The 16,317-nt window shown below is 42.7% G+C and overlaps 1 protein-coding gene across 2 annotated transcripts in view; it reads left to right on the top strand.

Annotated features, from left to right (window-relative positions):
- PSIP1 (PC4 and SFRS1 interacting protein 1) overlaps nucleotides 1-16,317 on the top strand; it is a 38,366-nt gene that overhangs the window by 2,096 nt on the left and 19,953 nt on the right. For both annotated transcript variants that reach the window (XM_039567049.1, XM_039567050.1), the window contains exons 4-5: nucleotides 3,805-3,943; nucleotides 14,140-14,256. In XM_039567049.1, coding sequence (XP_039422983.1) covers nucleotides 3,805-3,943; nucleotides 14,140-14,256 — 256 coding nt within the window. The remainder of the gene's footprint in view (nucleotides 1-3,804; nucleotides 3,944-14,139; nucleotides 14,257-16,317) is intronic.

Here is a 16,317-nt window from a genome sequence, read left to right on the forward strand (position 1 = left end):
CAATACTGTATTCTCAAAGAACGTGAAATAGGCAAAATTTGAGAAACATGTACCGCCGTTGTTTTTGTTGCGGGTTTTTTTTTTTTCTGGTGAAGTTTTGGGTTGGGGACGGTGTTGTTTTTATGAGATCTGGAGAGAGATGAGGAAGTGAAGTTAGCTTCATACCTATCAATCTGCAAACTACTGATCTTTGGATACTTTGAGCAATGTTTTGCAGTGATACAGTATTTGCTTTGAGAGACTGTATATCTTCCACTGCTGAATTTAATAGAAAATATTCTGGGGTATATGCAGTTCTGTCTTTCTGAAAATGACTGTTACTTAATAGCATGACTGATTTGGTTACTGTAGATTTAAGACATCATCAGATTCAGTGCTCCATTTGTTGTTGGCGTTGTTAAAAGAAGCCCAAGCAATTAAAACCTATATTGGTGTGCTTTTAATTACTCTGTTTTTCCTAATAAAATGGCAGATTGAAGTTGTGTGCACAAGTTCTCCACTTCTCACGTGTTGTGGAAAGACATTGTTTTTTTTTATCTTATTAACCCTATTGAAATTGCTTTAATCTGGTACTTTGCACCTATCTTTTAGTAAGCCTTGCTCAGACAAGATACATTGCCCTGTTGAATTAAAGAGCAAGCTTCCCCTACTCTTGACATTACTTGTTACTACTATTTTTTTTTTTAAAGTGATTTCTGTGATGAAAAAGATTTCTATGTACTTGGCCCATGTATTTTTTTTTTTAGCTGATCTCATCTTTCAATAAATCTTTCAGTGACTAAATTTTTTTAGTTTGGTTGAGGTTTTTGTGTGTGTGTAATTTCGTGGATAAAGGAGAGTTCCTGGAATTCGATTCAAGGTTACAAGGTTTGTCTTGTCCATTGTTTTAATTATGATTTTAAATATGTTAGGTTACCTTTTTTTTCTTAAATTTTTTCACACAACTGAACTTTCTCTTTGGCAGCTGCAGTGCAATACAGCTTTGGTTCTGCCATTGGTGAAGTGTGTGTCATTCTGGATTGCACTGGGGTTTTGTGTGGTTGTAAGTAAGTTCAGGAGTGCATGTTGAATGTAAGGGAGATAGAAATAACTTCTTACCTAAAGCTTTAAGAATACCTGTGCAAGTTTTAAGAAGTTTTATGTACTGCTTCAGATTTAGCTTAGGGCTCCTAAGAGATGTTTGGGTGTGAAAGGTTTGGTGATTGGGGGCTTTTTCATACTTTGCATGAGTAACTTGAAATGTCTGTTCCTCACTCCGATGTAGTTACAAAATAAAGTTTTGCTGCCATCTGGTTTTTGTTAGGCTCTAGGTTACTACATTTCAGAAATCCACAGAATTCAAGAGAAACTTCCTGCCTCTGTTTCACACACATTGCAATGTACAGGGTGTTCCATGACCCATGTGTCTCCTGGTGTTTTTTAAATGTGTTGCTTATCTTAAGTTCTGTAGAGTGGTAACAGATAAAACTTTTATAATTCTTGGCCTTACATATTCCTTGCAGCAGATACCTGTGAATAACAGTAGTAAGGAACAGATCAGGTGACAAAGGAGACTGATGTTCCTTGGCATGTAATTTTGTTTAGGTTTTTATTTGTAAATAGTGACTTCAGTGATCCATCAGGAATTATGTAGAGTTAACAATTCCTTGCATTTTTTTTCCATGGGAATTAAAATAAATTTGGTAAACTTGTTCTGTGCCATGCTTCTCACAGTTAAGACTTACACATCTGTGCAAAGTTAAACACTGTACCTTCAGCATTTTAGTAGGCTGTATGTGTGCAGTCTGTCTTACTGTAAGTACTGGCAACTCTGAAAACCCACATAATCAGTTTATCATGCTAAAAAGTCCTGTGTGAAGGATGATGTTTTGGGGCTATGTGGATGTTTACAGCAGGAAAAAGGAACCATGCAGAAAAGGAAGGCAAGACTGGCTTGGGAATAATTCTTACTTGGCTTCTAGAAATAATACTCTGTTTATGAAATTACTGTAAATAAGTATTAACCTGTACTTTGCAGTTTTTTGTTTTCTCTTAAGTTTTGTAAAAAAAACCCCAACTGAACATGTTACTATGTGGGGAGAGTAATAAATGGCTACTGTTTCAGTAAGCACTTTGTTTGGATATGTTGTGGCAGTAGGTCATACCAGTACAAATTTTGTTTGGTCACAGACAAACAGGTCACACTGAACTCTAATTTCTGGACTTTATGTATTAGTGTATTCTCTTTTCATTCAGTTTTTCTTGTTCTTTTTTTCTTTTTTGGTACATGGGGTTTAAACTGCAGGAGCCTAGTAAGCCTCATAACTATTTCACAGTAGCTGTTTTCTGGTGTTTTTCAATGCCTGACAATAGGGGCCAAGGCTTAGAGACTCTGGAAAAATGCGTTCTTTCAGAGAATAGGCAAGAAAAGAGGCAATGTTTTTCCTGGTTTTGTCTCTTCCAATTGCTCTTTCTCCCTCCCCATCCTTTTGGCTTGTGTAAATACGCTTTGCCAGGTGCATGTTTCCCACACTGGCTGAATCCTCTCTAACTATCTCTTGCCAAGAGGTAGGTGATTTCCAGTCTAATCTGACAATGGCTTATTTAATACTTGGTGCACACAAATGAATATTTATTGCTGGAGTAGAAGATGCTTAAGCTTTCTATGAGATGCTGTGGGTTTTTTCTCCCCTCCTTTTAGTAGAGTGTAAGTCTGAAGTAGCTGCTTTTTTTTAAGGATAATGAAGGAAATGGTGGTGTGGAGCTTAGAAGTATCTGTTCAACTTTACCATGAGCTGGTACTTTAGAAAGCAAGTATCTGCAACTTTTCAAATAGTTGGATGTAATATATTTGTAATAACACGGTCATGTCAAGGCATGGATTGAAACTGAGACTGTACAACTGAAGTGTGGTCTTTCTCTGTTAGCAGCATATACATTGGTACAGTGAAATCCTAACTGTGAAAGGCTATGAAGGTAGAGCAGAAATGAAATAGTCTTTGATGTTCTTCAGCGTAAACCATAATATTGGTTCTCAGTAACATGGTATCTCGTTTCCCCAAGTCTTAACTTGGAGATGCTAATAGTGAATACTGTGACATTTTCATATGAGGAAAGCTAGTAGGTAAAAGCTTTAGTTTGACAGGTTGCAGTAGGGATAGGAGTGGTTTTTGTTTGTCTGGAAAAGACATACAGGCAGCATCAAGACTGTTCCAAAAGTATCTTAAAAATAAAACAATAATCATGTTTACTTCATCAAGAAAATGACTGGGGGAGAAGCTTAAAATAAGAAAATCTTTATTGTTTAAATTTCATAAATCAAGTTGTGAGGTCCTGTTGTCAGACCCTGAAAAACTACTGAATGCTGAATTAATTACATATTTATGTAGCATTCTTGAAAAGATGGGGGCAGTTAGTGTATTCAGGTGGTGTTTTTTCACATCCAACACAATAAAAATATTAAAGAAAGCTTTATTCTTAACATTTAAGCATGATGTTCTTTTGTAAGGAAACAACTGCTCTTTCTGTTTGGTTGTAAGCTTAGTTTTTAATTGATGCAGTTCACAGTAGCTGGTTGACTTGTTAGCTGCACTCTTAAGATGCAGCAGTGAGCGTTTCTTGCCCAGATATGGAATGCTTTGGGAAGGAGGGAAGTCTCTGTGTGGTGGTAGTAATGGAAACCTTGGGGTGTTGCAGGCCAAAGTTTAAAAAACTAAGGACTAGCAGAAGAGTAGTAATGAATTTAACCTTTAGTAACACATGGTGCTTACTTCTTTGAAAATACTAACCAATTAAAATCCAAATTTTGTTCTTTCTTTCCTTAAGGGCATTTTTGGGACCAAAGGACATATTCCCTTACTCAGAAAATAAAGATAAATATGGCAAACCAAATAAAAGAAAGGGTTTTAATGAAGGGTTGTGGGAAATTGACAATAATCCCAAAGTGAAATTCTCTCATCAGCAGGTAAGCTATGCAGACTACAAATCTTTGTTGCTTTGGGGGGAGGAGGGGAAAGGCAACAAGTGTTTTCCTGACACAGAGGAATGACTTACTGCTCCTGTTTAACTGCAGCTTAGACAAAATTTCATATATTCTAAAAATTTAAAATACTGTTTATTATTTGTGTCTAGTATCAATAGCATAAAAAGAGATGGAGGTTGTTTAACTGGAGATACATACATACTTATGACTATATAAGTCTATATATATTCCTGAAATACTTAACTTTGTGACTGTGTTTGAAAAGTGGTGGGTTTTTGGGGTCTCAGTCACTCTACCCTCTGTATTCTGAAACCAAATACCTATGTCCACAAGTATCCTTGTAAGATTTCAGTACATGCTTTCTTAGTGTGCAGTATTAATACTGTCCCTGCCCACTCAGTGGGGTCCTGCGTGCCCCCACAGATGCACGGGCGGGTTCAGTGCTACAGTCGGTAGCAAAGAGTCCAGAAGGGCATTTGGGTGCGTTCCGCCAGGAGCATTCATTGCTGCTACACTGTCGAAGGTTACAGAGGCAAATACAAATATGAGCCCAGAACTCACAGTTTTATGCGGGGCTGGGGCAAAGGCGGGACTAGGGAACGGCATCCAGTGGGGAAGCTCAGGGGGAGTGAGGAGGAGGTAGAGGCTGACAGCCAACCGGGGAATCCAAACTGGGATAGATTAATAGAACAGAGCAATGCATCCTGGGAGAAGCCTTTTTGGTCACCCTAACAAGAAGTGGTTCTTGTGTTACTCGGGACTTGTCTTACTGAAACTCTCTGTCCCTTGTAATGTATGTTCACCGCCCACCACAATTCCTCCTTTCTGTATTAAACAAAAGGCCTCCCCCAAGGATCCCAACACCCAGTGTCCCAAAGAACCAAATATACACAAGACAACAAAATGATCAGAAGCACCCACAGCCTAATGTACCAGCAAGTCCTCAAATCTTTTAGAGGATTTTTCTCTATGGATGCTCTCACAGGCGAAGGTGAGGTTGAAGCAACACAGTTGTCTTTGGGCTGTGGCACAGTTCAAGCATTCACTGCTGGTGGTACCAGGAACATCCAGAGGATGGCAGGGTGATAGGTGTTGGGTGCTGGGCATCCTGGTGGTGAATGTGGGCACAGGCTCTGGCAGTTGCTTCTGTTGGGGTTTCAAAGAAAGTTAAAATTTTGCCATTTCAAATGGGGGGGTTCTTTCCCTTCCCCCCTCTTTTACTTTGGGGAAAGGGGAATAGTATAACTTAACAAAGGTATGGGAACACGTGGTTCGGGGATGAATAACAAGTAGTAAATAAAGAGAGGAGTGCAAGTTAACAGAAAACATGTCAATAGGAGTATTGCGGGGTGTGGTTGTGGGAAAGGCAAAGCAGAGGGTGGTGGTAGGGAAAATTAACTGTTGGGAAAGCAACAGAAGAGGTAAGATCTGGGGAGACACCAAGGGTGTCTTGACTTACCTGTTCGAAGTCTTGTTTGCAGTTCTGGTTACAGGACGGTGAGTCTGTCTCTGTGGTGGACATCAGTGCTGTTTTGCACCGTCTCCGTTTCCAAGCAGTGGTTGTCTGCTCTTTTGACTGTACCCTGTTCATCTTGGTTGGTGTTGTGTCTACAGCAATGGTGTTCGCTGGGCTGGTGCAGGGCTTGTTTTCTCCTCTGGCAGTTTCCAGGTATCACGTGACCTTTGGCTTCTTCACCGCAGTCTTTTGATCTTCACACTTAGCATCAGAATCTGAGAATTCACTGTTCTGTTTCTTTGGCTGCTTTTCTGCTTGCTCTAGCTGCACGTGCAAGCTGGTCAGGTCGACTGCTTCCCTTACGATGTTTTTGCAGCTCTCTGGGAACAGTCTGAGTCCTACAGCCTGGCTCCTGCTACCGCCCCCTCTTTCTGCTTCTCTTGCAGCACAGGAGTGGGGGCTGCGGCCAGGGCTGGGGCTGATGTGAAAGACACCACGTGGGCAGAGTTCTTGCAGCTGGGGGAGCCAAGCGGCAGTAGCTGCGACTAGGTAGCATCACAGCATTCGCATAGCAGCAGTGGAGCTGACAGGGGGGTGCCAGGACAAAGTATCCCTTCAGGAAGTGGCTCCAGCTCGCTGCCACAGCAGGGGAGGCCAGGTCTACCTGGCCGAGAACAAGAATGACCCCCCCTTTCAACCCCTGCACCACGTGGGCAGCCAGCGTGGGCCATGGCAAGCAGCAGCACAGGCAGTGTGGTTGGCTTGGGCGTGCCCCTGCTTCGGCGGGGAGAGGCAGCCAGGCGTGAGCTGGCAGGGGGTTGCCGGTGGGCTTGGCGGCAGCAGCGACGGGGGAGAAAAGTGGCTTTGCCAGGGCTTTTCTTGAAGCTCCCGTGCGGTTGCTGAGGAAAGTCCAGCCTGGGGCTGTAGCTGCTGCTGGACTTTAGCTGTAGGGTGCTCTCGGACAGCAGCTCTAGCAGCTGTTCTTGGGCTCGGTGCTGGTGCCGCTCCACGGCTTTGGCTCGCGGGTTTTCAAGCTGTGGTAGGAACCTGTGGGGTCAGGGTGCCGGTGCAGTCCTAGGGGCTTTGCAGGGGAGTCTTTGCTGCTTTGCTCACGGCTTCTACTGGGGCTACTGGCACCCGAAGCCAGCTTGGCTAGGGCACAGAGCTGACACTTAGGGGCAGGCTGAGCCTGGTGGGAGCAGCTGGTCCGGCACAGGGCTTGGAGCAGGTGGGTGCGAACACTTCACAACCTCCCCTCACGAAGCAGGTATGGGCACTGCGTTTTTGCAGCAGGTTTTGCAGCACCTTGCTCTCTAGCATGCACACCTGCAAACTCACTACGGCTGTGCAGCAGAGGGAAGGAAGGCAGGGCAGCGCACGCAGAGGTGCTGCTGTCCCCAGGCATCCTGGAGTCTCCCCAGCTGCTACCACCCCCACTGTCGGTCTTGGCCTCAAAGGAACGAGAGGTGGGTTGGTTCTCACGAGCAGGGCCACTGATGGAGGGGACAGGGACACAGGAGAGAGATGCAAGATCTGCGGCTGGGAACGAATTCTCAGTGGAGGGAGAAGGGCCCAACGCAGCACGTTATTGACGTGTGGGAGGGGCCAGGGATAGAAGAGGGACCACACACGGTAACATAAGCAGGAGCAGGTGGGGGAGGGGGACCACGTGCGGGTGAAAAGCCCACCACTACTGCTTGGGCTTCCACATGGCATCCGCCATCTTGTTTGAGGGGAGTGGAGGTGGGAGAACTAAAAATAAAGGTAGCAGCTGGGATTGCGGGACCGATTCTGCTGCCACCGCGATCTTGGAGCAAATTTGAAGTAGAGGAAACTGGGGAAGTGGGTACAGGGAAGAGGTCTGGGAAGGAACTTGGAGTAGCCTGGCCATCACTACCCCGGGCAGGGATCAAAAGAAATCAGGAGGAGGCAGGCAGATGATAGCAAACCTGTGCACTCTGGCAGAATCCACCTCCCAGTTTCTCTTGAAGGAGGGCAGAGGGATCAGGGATGCAGGGAGAGGGAAGCGGTAAAGGGTTTTTTAAAGTGGGGTTAGCATTTCTTAACCGTTTCACAAGACTATCAACAGCTTTTGCTAGCTTGTAAAGCAAATAACCTTCTCCCGACATAAACAACCATCACACAAAGTGTTTTAAATGCTCAACTAACCACTGCATAAATAACCACTGCACAAAATGTTTTAAACCTTCCCTGGTATAACGATAATTTTCCCGAACAAGGACTCTTAGAACTGGGAGAAAAACTCCTCTCAGGAGATGAGAGAATTCTGCCCCATCTCCCTCTCTTCCCAACCCTCGAGATAAAAGGCAATTAACAAAAAAGGATACAAAAGTGACCTGTATTACCTTAGAGAGTCAAATAAAAGTCTTAAGATTGGTCCACCGACTTTAGACCAGTCTTCTCTTTCCCCAGAAGGTTGTCAGTCTCCGCTGCTGAGCCCCTGATAGAACTCAGAGGTTTCTTTGGGGCTATGGCTGCTCAAATGGGACTTAAATCTAGGAACTACTGGAGACACTGTCGGGGATGGTCCGAGGCCATTCAGTTGAGGTGCTGTGGGGTCCCTGCCCAGCTCCATGGGGTCCTGCGTGCCCCCACAGATGCACGGGCGGGTTCAGTGCTACAGTCGGTAGCAAAGAGTCCAGAAGGGCATTTGGGTGCATTCCGCCAGGAGCATTCATTGCTGCTACACTGTCGAAGGTTACAGAGGCAAATACAAACATGAGCCCAGAACTCACAGTTTTATGCGGGGCTGGGGCAAAGGCGGGACTTGGGAACGGGGTCCAGTGGGGAAGCTCAGGGGGAGTGAGGAGGAGGTAGAGGCTGACAGCCAAGCGGGGAATCCAAATTGGGATAAATTAACAGAACAGAGCAATGCATCCTGGGAGAAGCCTTTTTGGTCACCCTAACAAGAAGTGGTTCTTGTGTTACTTGGGACTTGTCTTACTGAAACTCTCTGTCCCTTGTGATGTATGTTCACCGGCCACCACGCAGTATTTTCATTCTAGCAGTTGGAAGCAATGCAATGTTTGCCTTTTAGCCCCTGTCACATGACTTGATTCAATTTTTGTCCATCAGTAGTTCCTTGCTTCTTGTCCTTTTTGTAAGACTTCCAAGCTTAAACCAGAACTATGCAATCCATAAAAGGACCCAAATTTAATATGAAGACAAATTCTCTTACTCATTTTGTCTTTGCTTGCTCTGAACATTCTGTAACTTTTAGTTTTGTTATGTACACTGAATGTATACTGACTTTGGTTACATTGGGTCTTCTAGGCAATGCTGCAATAATAAAAAAAAGAATTGCTGTTTTCTCTTTTTATTTGCTGCTCTTACACAACATGCCAGGTTGCCATTTTAGCACCAATGAATTCCTGCTTCATAAGATACCCCAAGTTACTGTGTTTCTAGTTTGAAGGAGAACATGGAAAAAGATGTAAGGAGTTTCTGAAGTATTGTCAGAAGGTGATGTATTCCAGGTGTACACTTTCTTCTTTGGGATATGGAGAGATGCTAATCCTCATATCACAGTGCGAAGGACTGTAGTAATAAGAAACAGATTCTTTCTGCTAATGTATGATACAAATTGATACACCTTATCCTGACAATTGAAAAGAGGTGTTCTGTGGGTGGCTGAGGTAATTGTAAACTATAACTTGTGTGTTACCAGTCATTCTAACTAGGTTGAAATTTGGGTATAAATAATCAACAGTAAAAAGTTTGTCTAATATTTTGTTTCACTGCAGAAATCTGTCACTTCATTTAAGCAGTGCTTCCAGTAGCATCAGACATTCCTAGATACATCTCTAATTGGAAGAAGACACAAAACATGTTGCCAAGAGATAGGTTTTCGTAGTGTAACAGCTTTTCTGCAGTATAGTTCTTTCACCTTTTGAGTTCCATTCAGGTTCTTCAGCTTCAGCAGCAGCATCACTTTTCACACTGTCTTTCTTGGTCAGGTTCCGTCTAGAGCCATTGGGTTGTTCTTCACAGTTTTTTCCCTATTTTTTTACTGAAAGGAAAGAAAAAGCTTTTTTTTCCACCGGTCATATTTTAAAAGTGTTCCTCTAAGTGAACCTTAAAATTACTGGAAGAAGAAACTTTTCTTAGTAGGAATGGTTTAACTGGAGTCCTCCATCCAGTTCTGGGCTACTCAATACAAATGGAGGAACATGAACATACTGGAAAGAGAGACCCATGAAGGGCCATGAACATGAGGGACTGGAGCATTTATGCTGTGACGAGAGGCTTAGAGAGCTGGGACTGCTCAGCCCTGGTGAACTTATGTGGAATCTCTGCAATTTATACAAATATGTGAAGCAAGGGTGCAAAGAGCCTGGGTCAGACCCTTTTTAGGGGTTTCTGGTGACAGGACCAGCAGCAAGGAGCATAAACTGAAACATAGGAGGTTTTCTCTGAATATAAGGAAGATTCTTTTTTTTTTCCTGTGAGGGTCACCGAGCACTGCTACATGTTGCTCTGTGAGGCTATGAAGTCTTCATTCTTGAAGATACCTAGAAGTCTTCTGGACATGGTCCTGGTCAGCCAGCTGTGTGTTTCCCTGCTTGAGCAGGAAGATTGGACCAGTTTGAATTACAGAAAGAATGCAGTAATGCAGTAGATTATGCAAATTTTCTTCTGAATTTGCCCTTTAACTTTAGAAGGCTTTCCTTTTGATAGTCTTCTCCTTCCACCCTGTGCTAGGTGTTATTAAAAGCGAGTTTTACTTGGAGCAAGTCAAGCCCTTTAGTCAGCTTTTGTTCTTACTTGTGGGTAGTCCTTGTTGGTGCTATTGGAGTACATCTGCAAAAGGCTTTCTAGATGGGACATCTTGTAAAATAAAATAGGACACAGTAAGTGTTACTTAATCTGAAAAAAAGCTGCCAGTAAGGATGTACTTGGATTGTTTCTTTGAGGCATCTCTGAAAATGTCAGGTCATTCAATCATGCATCTTTCATGGGGTTTTTTTCCAAAGCACTTCCTTTTGAGTTTAGTTCTTAAAGTATGATGTCACTGTTATGCCAAAGATTTTAGATGAGATGGAGCAACCTTCTGCTTTTCCAAGAAGAAAAAAATTGTAGTATGATAGTTGGTTTTTGGTTTGTTTTCAGTTGCTTTGGCTTGTGCGTTGAAATGAGCCTTCTCTTTTCAGTACTTCACTCAACAGCATACAATTCACAGTGCTGAGACTTCAAAGGCATCTTATTTCATGTTCTTGTTAGTTCCCATGGTGTTTGGCTGTTGCAGCTTTCCTGTTCACAAGGATGTTGCCATATTACCCTCTCCTCAAAGCTGGGGAAACACGTGCATATATTTTCAGCCCCTACTAATAAGGGAAAGATGCTTATCTACTTGGTGAGTCTCTGTGACTGTCATTTAACAGCTAAGGGTTTTTTTGAGGGGTAGGACTTCTGGATATTTTAGTCAGGGAAGGAGTGGATATTTAAGTGTGTAATGTCCTGGTTTCCCTTGGGATAGAGTTAATTTTCTTAGCTGGTGCAGTGCTGTGTTTTGTATTTCGTATGAGAATCCTTTTGATAACACTGCTTTAGTTTTTACTAAGTAATGTTTCCCTCGGTTTAGAGTAAACATTCTTTAGCAACAACTAAAAAATCTGTGAGTTTTGAATTTGATTCTCATACTAAATACAAAACGCAGCACTGTACTAGCTATGAACAAGAGACTTATGTCTATCTTAGCTGAACCTGGGGTTTCTGGGGAGTTTATGGGGAAGCTGGTATTTGTTTTAAGGGTAGCAGAGTGCTTGAAATCAGCTTCTGAGGCTCCAGCATCTTTGCCAAAAAGGGGTATAGTATAGGCCGCAAAACATTCACATCAGGGAATTTGGTGCAGTTTAGTCAGTTGCCATATGCTTTTTGTGGCTAGTTCTGGTAACAAGAAACAAAGACAAAAATAAAAGAGTTGGAGAAACATGCTTCCCTCTAGCGACCTCTGCTCTTGCTTTGTTAGTCCCCAGTGTCCTCTCTGCACGTTACAATGTGTCCCCTGGGTAAGACAGTGGTGGTATAGGAGAAAGTCAGGTGTGAAGTAGTTACTTTGTTTTTACTGTTCTTTGTTTCTTACGCAGCAACTGTGGTGTGGGCTCCTCCATGGCCTGCAGCCCAACCCTGGCGTGTACCTTCTGTCTGCCCTCTGCCAGTGCTTGGTGTTAAGGGAATTTCCATGTCTGACCATCCAGGAAACACTGACAGTCACAGTTGCCACCACCTGAGCTGGGTCTGAGGCCCTTTGCAGCGGACAGCTCCAGTGATCCCGTTGGGTGTACTGCTGACTCTCTGCACACACCACACTCACACAGTCAAACAAGGTTTCCTTACTGGCTTGACCCTGACTTTCTGTTAGCAGTGTCAGATAGCTGGATCCATAAAATAATTTAATCATGATGTTACCACAGAATAAGAGCTTGAGTGCTTCCTGGGAGGGAGCCTGGACAAAGGAAGCCCTGGACATTTATACCGTCGCAGTCCAAGGTTGGAAACTGTTGGGTTTTACAATTGAGTACTTGGTCCCAGCTGTCTCTTGAGTGTCCACTCACCTGGCTGGCCACCATTCCCTTTTTATGCCAAGTTCAAGATCTCTTGCCTCTGGCTTCTGCCGCTCACAGCTCAATCTGCGATGATACCGGTTACCTTCACTAAATGTACTCCTCAACATGAGGCAGCTCCTCTAGGCTGGAGCTTGGCTTGGGCAATGGCTTGTGTGTCTCCTCTTTTAGTCTGTCCTTGACTCTGGCACCTCTTTTGCCTCAGAACGTCTTTGTGCCCTCTGCAGGCATCTTGTTCTGTGCATGACCATCCATCTCTCCGTCCTCTCTCCCCCTTCTCCCATTGCTATTTGGGTGAAGGCACCATCTATTCCCAGGTGAGGTGGGATGTTGAGGGCCTGTTCACCCCTTGCCAGTCACCTCCCCAGGACCAAATGGGCAGTGTGCTCAGGGCAGTGGTGGACTTGGTTCCACCCATGTCACCGGCACCTGCCCACGAGCAGAGGGATGAGCGTAGGCAGTGAGGGATCTTGAAAGTGAAGGCAAGTAGTTGCTTATGGAAACTGAGAGGAAAGGTAACGTAACTGATGAGTAAATATGCCATTTTCCCAATGTTTTAAAGTAGAATAATGTATTACGGCCTGCTAATACGTTGCACTATTCAGTTCATAGGTGAATGGACACATTTCTTTGGCTGCGGTCTTGGTGGTGAATGCATCTTAAGATATTCCTTGATGATATTAAAGGGGCAGACTTGTCAGCTCTTTGTACAGGGCATTCACTTGCAATTTTTTTCCTCTTTTTTTGTCCTTTTACTGGGCCTATGTCCCAGTCTGGGAGTGTGCCCTGAGCCTGTCATGGAGGTGGGGAGACTCGAATACACCAGGACCAAGATTAAGAGACAAGGTCAAATGTTGGTGATCGAAATAGTAATTCACTTTTATTCACTGTCAAAGAAGAGCGTGAGGAAGAAAATAGAAAAGTAGGGAAAAGTGGAGAATTACAAAAAATGAGAAAGGTAGTCACCACCAAGAATCTGCAGCAGCCTGTGAAGATCCTTCTCTCCTCTGTTGGTGGGTAGAGCTCTGCTGGGACTTGCTGCCCTCTCATTTCTATCTTGGCTGAGTGGTGTTTTGTGGCACTGACTCAGCAGTTTCACTGCAGTGTGGGGGCCATGAGAATGGCACGTGCATCGAGGTTCACGACATTCCTGGGAAATACCCCAGTTCCTGGTGGTGGTGCTGCCGTGGATGGCCATGGCCCTATGTAGCACCACGTGTTCAGTTGTGGAGAGTTCTGGCACCTGGGTGTCTCAGTTTGCACTGTCTGCAGTTTAGGCTCAAGAAGCTGCAATCTGCTTTTGCTTTGTAAATGCCACTGTTGCCTCCAGTGGACCCAAGCAGTGGCAAAATGGGTTGTTTTCTAGCAGTTCTCCACTGCATTTTTTATCTTAGTAAGGCCTTCTGAGAGCCAGATTTTCTGTTATACTGCCAAGACTGTAATGTTCTGAGAGCAGTATTTATACTTTGCAGATGTTGCTTGTAACTGCTCGTAAGGGAGTTGGGAGGGCAGAAAGGAGCTTGTAGGTTGGGCTGAAACCCAAACCCACTTCCCCAGTGGGGGAAAAGAAGCGTCAGGGGAGTTCTGCCAGCTTTATTTGCAGGAGCTAGTATATAAGAGGGAGAAGGCCATACGCAATGTAATGGAAGAAAAAAGAGTAATTTAGGCTTTATCTCTATGTTTTTAACTTCTAGTTCACTAATTACCTTACTGTAATCCTTTTTCTGCTTACATTTGCAGGAACAAGTAGTTGAATCACTTAGGATTGATAGTGTATTTTAAAATACACTTCTTTATAGTAGCATCAGAAGTTATATTTGACCAAAACAGGTTTTTTTTCTTAACTTTCAGATATGTTAAGATATATTATTCAAAAGAAAAGACTTATATTGCAGTATTGATAATGGAGAAGTTAGTCGTTACAGCACTAGAGTTTTAAGTTTAATAATAAAGAAATTGCAAGTTAAATTGAAAACTGGAAAGTAATGAAATAAAATGAATAAGATGTATTTAATATTCTAGTCCTTCTAATAAGGAATTCCTTGACATGATGCTTTCTTCAGTAATGTATGTGGGAGATTACACCTCAGGTGAGGAGGGGATTTAGATCTCATTTTTGATGTTTTTTTTAATTGAAGCCCCATCCAGCCGTTAACACTCCTATCAATGAGACTGTTGAAGAAAGCAGTCAGGAGCCTGCTGAGGGGAGTGAAGAAAAAGCAGGAGCCAAAAGAAAAAAGTATTCTGTCCCAAAAGTAAGTGATTGAATTTCTGCTTTGTTCTGCCAGAAACATTTTCAAGTCAAAACTATATTGCCAAGTCTTTACTTAAATACTTTAACAGTGGTTTACTGTTGTAACTGCCTGTGCTTGCTTCCTTTCAGATATACTTACAGTAATACTTCTGTCCTTCTGTTTTCCTTATATGGTGCTCTGTATGTTTTTTGAAAATTAATTTCTTTACCAGCCTGCATTTCTGTATCATAATACACTTAAACTAAATTCATACAGTACTTCCTAGGCAGGAGAAGTTGGAAATGATCACCAAGAATTAGTTAAACTTACCCCTTTCTGTTTTAGAAGACTTTTTCATATGATAGGCAGGTATGACTGTAATTTTCAATTATGACCATTCATATTGAAAAGCGGAACAGAGCATTAGGGTCTGTCATGGGTGAAAGGGTACTTGAGTCTGTGTGTCAGAACAGATTTATAAGAATTGGCTTGAATTAGATCATATCCTTAATGAACAACTTAGGATATAGAGAATTTAATAGCTGTATCAATTCAACTCTTGAGCCAGAAATCAGTATGCAGTAGTTTTTACAGACAGAGTTTAGCTTCTTTGCTTTGTAAATGTGTGCATACCTTAGAAGCCTTCCAAAACAAGATTGTGTTTTCTTTAAACATACTGCATTTATCCTAAAAAAAAAAGTCATTTCAGTCTGAAGCACCTTTGTTTCAATTTGCTGGAGCAGTACATAGTTTATACTGTAAGAGGTGAAGCTTCATAGCTTACTGTACATTTAATGATTTAATAGTACACTGCTTTGAACTTTTGTCTTTTCTTGAATGTTATGTTGATATGGGGATATTTTTCATATGGCACGGAAGAGATACTGTATATTGTCAACTCTTCTCAGTGGTTTTAAGAATAGAATTCTAAAACGACAAAAATTGTCATGCAGGTGGGATTGATACATTTATGATATCTCATTGTCGTCACTAATTTCTGGAAATTACTACTCAACAGGATGGGCAGTGCCCTTAAATTAAATGTCAGACTCTTTTGAATAGACTTGCCTTTATTCTTAACCTCTGTTTCCATTTTGATTATTTGCCAAGATTTAATGTAGTTTCTCTGTAAGTGTTGCAAGCTGTTCTTCAGTATTGTTTCACAATTGTAACTGAAGAATTTGCAAATGTGTCAAATACATAGCACCTGTTCCTTATCTGGGGTTAGTTTTAACTGCGTTCGCAAAACCAAAACTAGTATTTTAAAGGTTAAAAAAACCCCAACAAAACAGGGAAAAGTACATGAATTACAATCTCACAAATGGTAGAACAACTTACTTGTGGTTTGTTTCCTATATGTCCTGGTTTTGGCTAGGATAGGGTTGGTTTTCTTCTTAGTAGCTGGTGCAGTGCTGTGTTTTGGGTTTGGTATGAGAATAATGTTGATAACACACTGATGTTTTAGCTTTTGCCAAGTAGTTTTTACCCTACACCAAGGACCTGTCAGTTTCCCGTGGTTTTTCAGTGAGCAGGTGCACAAGAACCTGTGAGGAAGCACAGCCATGGCATGTATCCTTAACTGGCACTAAATTTGTGCTGGTTTGGTCAAATTTAGAAATATATCCTCTGAGAGAAGGCAGGCTATAACCATTCCTCCCCCACCAGGTTCGGGAAAAATAAATTTTCCTCAAAGGAAAGTGAAAGAGATAAAAACTATTTATTTAACAAACACACAGGAAAAGGATAATAATGCTAAATAATAAAACCCCTCACTCTGCTGAGAGAAACCTGGGAAAATTTCAAGAGTCCTTCCGTAGATATCTCTCTCCCCCTCCTTGGAGCTGGGACGGGGTGGTGGGCCCACCTCCAGGGCCAAGGCCTCAGTGGAAAATCCTCCCAATGTATTCTGATGTTGAAACTGTCCAGCAGAGAGAAAAAGAAAAAAAAATGAAGTCCCAGGAAAACAAAAGTTCAACTTTCCAAAGGAAAAAGAGCTGAGGCACAAAACTGCAGAAAGCTGGCTGGAAAGAAAAGCTTCCCTTCCCTCCCGCTCTTCTCATGCAGAATCACAGAATGGGTCAG

The sequence above is a fragment of the Corvus cornix genome, chromosome Z (genome assembly GCF_000738735.6).
Source record: "Corvus cornix cornix isolate S_Up_H32 chromosome Z, ASM73873v5, whole genome shotgun sequence".
In the NCBI taxonomy this organism is placed as follows: domain Eukaryota; kingdom Metazoa; phylum Chordata; class Aves; order Passeriformes; family Corvidae; genus Corvus; species Corvus cornix.